The 10,044-nt window shown below is 51.2% G+C and overlaps 1 protein-coding gene across 2 annotated transcripts in view; it reads right to left on the bottom strand.

Annotated features, from left to right (window-relative positions):
• Positions 1 to 284: 284 nt before the first annotated feature.
• Positions 285 to 10,044, bottom strand: part of LOC118583547 (protein VAC14 homolog) — an 89,703-nt gene continuing 79,943 nt past the window's right edge. For both annotated transcript variants that reach the window (XM_036186952.1, XM_036186951.1), the window contains exon 15: positions 285 to 454. In XM_036186952.1, the coding sequence (XP_036042845.1) occupies positions 412 to 454 (43 nt within the window). In that variant the 3' untranslated portion in view covers positions 285 to 411. The remainder of the gene's footprint in view (positions 455 to 10,044) is intronic.

The following is a 10,044-nucleotide window of genomic DNA, read 5'->3' as shown; positions in this document are numbered from 1 at the left end:
AGCCATTCCACAGGCTTCTCTTCTGGCTGTGACACCAGGCCCGGGTCACTGTTCTGAGGGGCTGGACTTTAGGGGTAGGAGACCTGCCCTCTCTCTACTTTATGCATCATTGCTGGGTGAGAAGGGGATGGGAGGAGCAGTTATTTCTCCTCCTTGGGCCTTCCCCCAGGAAGAGGATAGACAGGTTTTCCTGTGGAGGGTCAGGAATCCGAGTGCTCTCAGGTGAAACACACAGCGGAAGATTCGAGAAATCAATTACCATGCTGCTGCAGGGGTGAGGGGTCGGCAGGAGCAGGAGGAGCTGGACTGGTGCAGCCATTCAGGCTTCAAGGGCAGGTGGAAGGAAGCGATCTCCAGGACTTGCCAACTGTTAATGCCAGGCTTCTGACAGAGGCGGGGTGGGGGTCTCCTTCAGGAAAGGAGAGGCAGACCTCCATTCATCTGAAAGGAAGGGCTGAGCCCATGGGAAAGGAAGGAAATGAGCTCTCCTCAGGAGAGATGGCTGGGTGGAGAAAAGTCCAAATTCTGAAGGACCTGGAGTGAACTGACTGAAGCCAGCATCCCTGAAGAGTCCATCACAGGAGCGGGGTGCCATACGAGCGGGGTGCCAAGGTTTTAAGCTTAGTTCAGATGATTTGTTTAAATTGCTCTCCCAAGAACGGAGAATTGTCTAGAATGCAGCAAGTTTCCTAAGTTTCCTTCCTTGTCAAGCAAGCTGCCTGCATCACCTTCCTGACTAACCTTTGGTGTCTTATGACACTAAGAGCAGGGTGGGGTGAAAGCTACAGCTGTTGGAATGGGCGAGAGAGCCCCTCCATTTCTTTCTCCTCGCAGGCCCTGGGCCCCACATGCCTTCCGCTTCACTGAGAGTTCTAGAAGCATGGGAGGAAGCCAATCACTCACTTCAGGCACAGCCTCATGCATACCTGCAGCCCATCCTTATGCTTTAGGGCGGCTGTGAGGGGGCAGGTTCTCTTGGGGACTTAGACACCTCATATGGGTGGAAGGACTTTGCTGAACCAGCTCTTGCACTTCAGCGGCCCCTCACTTCTGGGTTCCCTCTCCCTCAGTCACACACAGGACCGTCTGAGGCCTTGGGCTCCGGCCTGTGGACTCCTGAGCAGCGTCAGGAGCTCTTCTGCTTTCCTACCCCCACTGAGTTCTTACTGACATCTATTTCATGGCTCAGCTTAGACGTTTTTTTCTGGAATCTTCCCTGGCTCTTCCACTCCCTGGGCACCCTACCCCACCCCATCTGCTCCCCAGAGCACCATCATACTGTGACGCTACTGCTTGTGATCACGGCTAACCCTGGAGGCAGGGCTAGCACTGCTCACTGTGATGGGCACCAGGCCTGACCCTGGCGAGTACACAGGACAGACCTGCTCAGTGACGAATGGTTGCTTGGTACTCCCTGGGCCGGCAGCAGGAGCACCTTACTGGCTGCCAGGTAGATTTTCTTCTGCTGGGGCGGGGTAGGGGGAGTGGGGGGGGGGAGTGGGAGGGTCTGCTCTTGCTCCTGGCAGTTCCGTTCTCAGACTGAGGGCTCTTGCCTGGCCTGACAGCTGTGGCCTAGTTTCCAGGGCCATCACTGGGCTCCTTATTTTTACCCACTGGTATTTTTCATCACTGATGATGCATGGGGGATGGTGAGGGATTGGAGGTGGGGGCAGGGTGTGGATGAATGGCAGACATGGATGCTGAGAGGATGGGGTGAGTAGTCAGGGAGGAAAGAGGAGGGGAGAGGAATGGGAGTGGGGATGGGCCAAATAATTTTTTCTTTACATTTATAAACGGGGTGTCCCACCCCATCATACCCCTTGATTTTCCTCAGTAAGCACTTTCAACAAGGTCACAAATGCACTGGCTCTCTATAGATCTTTGGCTTCAAACCACATTTCAGGGAGCCTTTAAAAGCCAATCTTGGCACAGCTTTACCGAAGCCCGAGGAGAGGGAAAACTAGGGCACTTTCATGCTTTGAGAAAATATCAGATCCAGGTCACAGCTTCCTGGCCTTGTGAAGGCTGCGAGGCCCCCTTTTTCCACTGGCCCCAAACTGCATACCGCCATCACCTCCATGCCAACATTTCTACCTCAGAGCAGTCACAACACCGGGTGGCATTTCTTTCGTGCCACCTGTCTACCTACGCCACTACGGCTATCTTGGTGCAGGCGGGCACCCCAGTTCAGAGCTGGTGTGGGGCCTGGAGTATTCACAGAACAGACTGCTGTACCCCATTCTTCTCCAACTAGCCGGCCTCTCTAATCCCCTCTACAATGCTGCTGCACACTACACCCTCCTTGAGACTATGGGATTATGGGAACATGGCTGTGAGGGTCCATCCCTGGCAGTACACAAAGGCAACACAAGTAGCTACTTAAAAATCAGAGCCTCGGGCTGGAGAGATGGCTCAGAGGTTAAGAGCAGTGGCTGCTCTTCCAGAGGTCCTGAGTTCAATTCCCAGCAACCACATGGTGGCTCACAACCATCTGTAATGAGATCTGGTGCCCTCTTCTGTATACATAATAAATAAATACATCTTAAAAAAAAATCAGAGCCTCAGTTTCCTGGTTGTGTTAAAGACCCAGCTGAGGGGTTGGGGGATGGTTCAGTATCTAGTGCTTGCTATACCTGAGTCTGGATGGTAGCATGTATCTGTAATCAAAGCACTCCTAAGGGGTGAGAGAGGAGATGGAGATAGAAGAATCCTTAGAAGCTTATAGGTCAGTTAGGGTGGCTTAAAAAACAAGGTGGAAAGCAAGGACTTATACCCAAGGTTGACCTCCACACCCACCCACCCCATGGGATGCATGCATCTGCACACACACATATTTACAAAAAAAGAACCCTGCTGTTGCCTGAGACTCTTGTGGTATCTTCTTCAGTAAGGTGTGAAGAGGCCCGAAGCTGGCTCTGCTGGCACCGGTGCTTCCGGTCTCTAACAAGTGCAGTGTTGCCAGGGAAGGGGAGGCGTGGCCCCCTTGTCTGCTGCCTACATCTCCCGCCAACCACCTCCTCACTGCCTGTTCCCAGGTTGTGCTGCGGGTGTGTGTGTGTGTGTGTGTGTGTGTGTGTGTGTGTGTGTGTTTTCCTCTGGGTCACACACATTACTGTACTCCACTTTGCTCTCTTGGGGGGATGGAGCATGGTTGTTGGAGGTGAGGGGGTCTCTCTCTCTGGCCTTGCTTCCACTCCCCTGTACCTGGCATCTGAATCCAGACCACAGGGTCTGTTGGGGGCTGCCTCCCCAGTGCCTACTGTCTTAGATTCTGGTCCCATGAAGAGCTCCTCATCTGTGCCCAGGATGATCACACAGTTTCCTGCACCAGGCTGGACAGTAAGGCTCTGGTGCTCTCTGGTCACACTGGTCTAACGACACTCAAGCCTAGGACAGCTGCTGAAGGCTTTGCTGCTGAGAGGTTAGGAGTGAGCTGTTCTGTCATGCAGCTGGGCCTGACAAGAGGAGCCTGAACCAGCTGTGAGGATGGGAGGGACCCAGTTCTGGAGATGGCTCTAGCCTTTGACTTTGTGTCTTTAATAAAAACCAACCCTGTCCCTGCTTGCACACTAACTTTATTTAATTTGAGCTATGGTCTTTGTAGCCAGGTTGGCCTTGAATATGATCCTCTTTCCTCAGTCTCCTGAGTGCTGGAATTAGAGGTGTGTGCCACCATGTCCCATGCCTTTAACTAACTAACTAACTAACTAACTAACTAACTAACTAACTAACTAACTAACTAACATTGTGTATGTATGCTTGATGTGTATGTGTGAGTGCATGTGTCATGGCACATGTGTGGATGACCACCTTTATGTGCCTTTCAGGGACTGAACTTAGGTCACCATGTTTGCATGGCAAATGCCTTTACCTGCCTAGCCATCTTGCTGACCCTCTTTTTATTTTTCAAAAATCCTATTTATTATTAGTGTGTGGTGGGTGATGCGCGTGCAGGTTAGAGGGCAACCCAACCTTCAGACAGGCCTCAGACCTGGGGACTGAGTTCAGGCCGCCAGGTTTCTGCACCTTTCACCAGCTAAGCCACTTACTGCTTATTTTTATTTTTGAAAATGTAAGGCCAAAGCTGGCAGTGGTGGAGTGGTGGCGCATGCCTTTAGTCCCAGCACTCCCAGGATGGCCAGAATTACAGAGAGGGACACTGAAGTTTGAAGGCCAATGAGCCGAGGCCAAGGGAGCAGCAGGGGCAGTCAGGAGGATGGGCTCAGCAATAATACAAAGACTCACCACCTCCTGAGCCTCCCTGGTGCTATCACAGGAGCACAGCAGCCCCACTCAATCACAATGCCCGCCTCTCTGGTACGTCTCATTCAATCCTCACAAGTAGCAGGAGATTGCAGGGTTCTCTCTTTTACTTTTCACTTAAGGAAACCATGTTAAAGTCAGGCAAGGTGGTGAATGCTTATACTTCTAACTCTTGGGAGGTGCAGGCAGGAAGACCAGAAGTTCAAAGCCAACCTTGGCTATACAGTGAATTTGAGGTCAGCCTGGGCTGCCTGAGACTGCCTCTAAAAACTAAAACCAAACCAACAAACTAACCAACCAAATTAAGAAGATTTAAGAGCTGGGCATGGCAGCATGCACCTGGTAATACCAGTGCTGGCACTGGGACAGGGAGAGGAGGCAGAGGCAACAGCAGGAGCCCTGTGGCTTGGTGGGTCTATACAATCGGTGAGTGCCGGGCTGTGAGAGACCTTGTCTCCAAAGAAAAATAGTGGAGAGTAGTAGACACCTGATGTTGATCCCTGATCCCTGGTGTCCATACACATAGTGAGCACACCCACACCCATGTGTACACACATGAACATGTACAGACAAAAAAAATTCAGGCTTGGGAGAGTAGCTTAGTGGGGAAGCGCATAGATGTGAAGCGCCCCAGGTTCAATTCCTGTAATGGCCAGAATTGTACAGAAAGTATACTGTTCAGTAAGGCAGCCATCTGTTCTGGACTGCTCAGCATCTTCCCGCAAGTTGTTCCTTTTCCTTGGAGTTCTGCTGCTTCCTACTCTGTGAGGGATTTTGGTTAGGCTGCTCCTCCCAGAACCCCACAGCCCATCCATCCATCCGTCTGTCCGCCTGTCCGTCCATCCATCCATCCATCCATCCATCCATCTATCAATATATACCCCAAAAGACACGCACAAGGTCATACATTCACAGCAGCATTATTCAGAATCACGCTGACTGAAAAGAATTAAATTTATAAGCCCATCAGTAATAGAAAAGATAATAAATTATGGCATTTTCACACAGTGGGAGACCCTAAGGAAATGTGAACAACTGTTACAGTAGACACAGAAACTGCACAGCCTCAGTGTGAGCAAGAGAAGCCAGGCTTTATATGAGAACACAAACTAAATGATGTTCAGAATCTCCAGAAGGTTGGGAGGGGCTGCTTGGGGAAGGGTAGGGAGGCAGATATTAGAAAACTCATGAAGGGACTGGCTAGTGCTACAGGGCTCTATTTCTCACCTGAATGTGCATCTCATGTACGGGACAACTAGTGAAAATTAGCTGACCCATAGTACACTCATGGTTTATGCATTTCTTGTGTTTGAGACAGGGTCTCTCTACATATCCCAGGTTGGCCTTGAACTCAGGAAGTACTAGGTTACAGGCATGTGCCATACGTCTGGTATATTTTTCTTAAAATTTCCATTCACAAAGGCATCGCAGCACAGAGGGAGGGAAGGCTGCTATGCAGGCAGGACAAGGAAGACAGACCCAGATAAGTGAGGCAAAAGTGTGGTTACGAAAGGGGGTGACGACCAGAAATAGTAAAATCAAGCTAAAATCAAGTTGGCACTTCTTGGCACAGGATGGAGTCTCCAAATCACATCCTTTGGGGCAGGGAGAAGGGCTGGGTATCCTCAGGACTGTCAGGTGTAAGAAGACCTGCCTGAGGACACGTCTACTGACGACTGAAGGCAAAGCGCACACAAATGAGGATGGGTCTCGGGGTGTGGCTGTAGCTGGGTTCAGGAGAAAGATAAAAACTTGGCTCTCGAAAAAGCAGCATCTGGAAGGCAAGAGGAAAGCCCAGGCTCAAAACACACCTCACGTGTAACTGATGGGAGCCTAGAGGAAAAAAAAAAAAAAAGAGCTGACCAGACTCCCCTGAGTCCACCTCAGTGTAGCTCTGAAATGAGTGGGGCCGATGTGGAGGACTCAAACACTGTGATAAGCCAGGGGAAAAGGGTCGAGATGTGTCCCCTTGAGCGATAGTCAGATTCTGACCAAGAGAAACACTGTCAAAATGCCAGAGCAGTCCACGGGAGTGCAGGTGCTTCTGAAGGAGAGCTAAGATCCTCCCAGGATCCTGGTGGAGTTCAGCACCATGGCTGCCCCAGGTCAGGTCTGCCGAAGGTCACTGTCAGTCATTCTCCAAGAAGCAGCCTCTGCTCTGTGGAAAGGGGAGCTGGTCTAGCTGATACGGGGTCTGGCCCTAGTGTGGAAACTGGAAGACATGGGCTTTCAGGTCTGGAGAGACACTGCACTTCTCAGGGAGGGACAACCTGAACTTACTGGGTCTTTCCAGGTGTGCCTTCTGGGCTCTGTGGGCTCCCTGGCTGGTGCGCTGGGGCGGCATGGAGTCTTTGAGCCTGTCTGCTGGTGTTCACGGACGGCGCTTCTGAACATCTCACTACCCTTATTTGTATACAAGTTCCCACATCCAGGGAGAAACCTCAGCTCTGGGGTCCACCCTCCTGCAGACCATATCCCAAGTCTGAGAGTGAAGGGGTGGGGGAGTGCTCTACTGTTATAGGGACATTAAAAAACGCCACAAGGATGAAGACAACAGTAACCGACCAAAAGCCTACAGTCTCCTGAGGGCGGAGGCAATCGACTTTACAGAGTTCCATTGTCCATTTCAGATCCCAAAGGCCTCTTTGGTGTGCCTTCCCAAGCCAAGGTATGAAGAGGCCTGACCTTCCCTGTGGACTGCCTTCTATGGTCACTGTCTGTGGCAGAGTTTGGCACCACAGTTCCCCCCAGGCCAAGTTTCTCCAATGGTAATCACCCACACTCAAGATGAGGCCTCTCCTTTTCTGCAAGGGGCAACATGGCCTTTCACACATGCATATGAGAGAAACCTTCTAAAGTCATGGCCCAGGGTGTGTGTGTGGGTGGGGGGCGCTCTGTGGTACCAGCAATCATGTGAAGGACAAGAAGGGAGAGCCTCATAAGGGTCTGTCTCAAAGGCAGCTCCAGGAAACGTGTGCTGCCCTGATAGCAGGAAAAAAGGAAGGCTTCCTGAGAAACGCACCATCCAATGGATGGACAGGATGCAACCGGAGCTCTTTCCAGGGCTTTACAAGCACTTGGAAACTAAGGACCCCACTTGTCTGTCCTGGTTTTCATGCAGAGGAAGGCAGGAGGATGCAATATGACTTTCAGGGGCCAATTCCAATGCTTTTTTTTTTTTTTTTTTTTTAAGATTCTACACTAGGACACACTTTAAGTTGCTTGCTAATTCATCAAGCTGTTTGAGTTACCAATGTCAAAACTTTGTAAGTTTCCTGGCATACTTAGGTGAAATCTAAACAGATTCAGAGAGTTTTGTGAGTCCATCTGGAAACAAGCTCACAAGCTTCAGACTGAAATTCGTTATCAAGTTTTCAGCCCCTGAAAACCCCTCTTTATAATCACCCCCAGTCCTTCCAGCTGCCTGGGCTATGGGCTGAGATCTCAGGTGTATGGACCATAAAGTAGGTACTGTGTAGAAGGCTGGATGGGGGCCAAGCAGGTGCCACATCTCTGTGGCGAGGAGCCCAATACTGCATATCCACGGAGGGGGCTCTAAGCTGAGCAACTTTTCCCCACCAATCTGCTGATGAATCTTCCCCTCCTGCCAGGGCCTCTTGGAAACTGTGGCACAGAGTTGGCTTAGGGGGAACTTAGCTGTGTGGGCTGTGGTAACAAGGGTCACCCTGAAAGACACATGGCCTCCCTCAGCCTGTTCACCTGTGGTCTCTAACCTCTGCACACAGAGCCTTGCTCGGAGCATGTGGGGGTGCTGCCCTTTGAAGTCCCAGCTCCCTCTGGCCAGTGCTCTGCTCCTCCCCACAGGCCCCAGGAGGACCTAATCAATCCCAGCCTGGCCTAACAAGGCCCATCACATGTGTTTTCCATTTTCCAGAAGACAGCCCTCTCACAGGGAGTACCAGTGGGTATGCCGGGCATGGGGACTGCTCGGAGGAGCAGCATGACCCTAGCTCAAGACAGTTTCTAGGCTGGGATGCTAGTCACTTGTCCTGGCTCAGGGTAGGTGCATTTTGTCCCTTCTGAGCATCTTTTTACCTGTCTGTGTTAGAGTAGACTCCTGGGTCTGGGTGCCGCTTTCACTGTCACAGAATTGTCTCCAGTTAGATCTGAGGCTGAGGGCTGGTTATGCAAAATGGCTTCTGCTGAACACTCCCCTTTGCTATTTTGAGTCGAGACAAAAACATCACTTCCCCAGGTCTAGGGTCGGGTAGGGGGGCCCCAAATGGGGAAAGCTCTAGAAGATTCACACAAGGAGCTGGGCAGATTTTAATTAAAGCTGGCAAGAAGAGAAGCTTCTCCTGAGCAGGGTGTCAGACGTTCTAAGGTTTCCTCGAGTTTTGTTCAATGTTTTGTTCAATGTCCTGTCTCCTGCCCTCAGCTGGAGACCCACTCAATATGGCTGCAAACTAATAGAAGATCAAATCCCACTTGCAATCCCAGGGGGGGGGTGTCAGGATCTTTCTTGCAGGCAGATCCAGGCTGGTGCGTGTTTGCTGCAGTAATTTATTTTTGTTTTGAGCAAACGAAGGCAATCATTAAAGAGCACAGGAAGAGGGCTGACTGGTGCCCTTAGACCACTCTTGGGCACGACGACCAGGACCAGGCGTGCTTTTCTGAAATGCCAGTTTAACTAGGGCAGCAGGTCTTGACACTGTCTTCTATCAGCAGAGCACACTGAGCTTTCGGGGGCCTGGTCCACGTCCCCAACAGGGGAGGTGGTAATTACAAAGACTCACAGGCTGAAGGGGAGGATATTTCCAGGAAAAGGGACTCCAGAGACTGGGGTAATACTTGGGGGATTCTGGGGGTATGAGAGAACTGGGCTTGGAGGTGGGGGGAGGTTAACCCAAAGGAGGGGCTTAGCAGAATTCCCAGCTATGGAATCCAAGAGTGGCTTCTGACACCCTCCTTCCTAGTGTCTCTACCGCAGTGGCCAATCAACTCCCTTCCCTCCCTCTTCATGACACTAGGCTCATATGCAAACACAGGGCGCTAGGGGAGGCAGTATTAATTAGTAGGAGCATGTGTTTGGGATTGTTAGGGAGAGGCTGCCATGCCTATCTACATAGGGTGGGGAGAGCAGGACAAGAATGGAGCCTCAGGATGGATAGCTTGGAAGGAAGTCTCATGACTGTGTTCCTTACCTACTTGGGTCCTGGATCATCCTTTCTGGATACCTGCCTCATCCTAGGAGCACCCTTGTCCCAGGGAGGGTGCTTGAGACTTATCTACTATCAACTGGGCAGTCAAGCTGCAGACCTTGCATTCACACAGCACACAGTGGCTTGTTACAATTGAAAGCATTCTCTGGCAAGTGCTCTTTGCAAGGCAGCAGGGAGGAAGAGGAGGGGAAAACTCTCAGTTGATGGAGCCAAAGAAGGCTGGCCAGAGGCCCTGTTGGCAGGCAGAGTGGAGTGTCTTCAGACTTGCTACTTCCCAGCACAGAAGCGGGCTTGTAAAGATCACAGCTGTTGGGTTACGCCAGAGTTCATATCACAGCTTATCAAAGAGGCTAGCTTTTCTCCCTCCTTTCCTTTTCTCCTGTGTATAAGTGGGGTGGTTCACAGGCACACAAGGCCTGGATTTGTTCAGCTAGCATTAGCATGGAGGGTGGAAGAAGCCGGAGGAGGGCAATGCACACCAACACCCACTTTAGGAGAGTTGTTTCAGTGGGGCCGGGCTGGGCGCCGGTGGGTGTCCTGGCCACTGGGGCAGCAAAGCTAGCTTTTAGGACACAAGGTTTAGTTATCCTACTCTCCC

This window comes from Onychomys torridus, chromosome 5 (genome assembly GCF_903995425.1).
Source record: "Onychomys torridus chromosome 5, mOncTor1.1, whole genome shotgun sequence".
NCBI lineage: Eukaryota > Metazoa > Chordata > Mammalia > Rodentia > Cricetidae > Onychomys > Onychomys torridus.
This window is presented reverse-complemented; position numbering and strand designations above follow the sequence as displayed.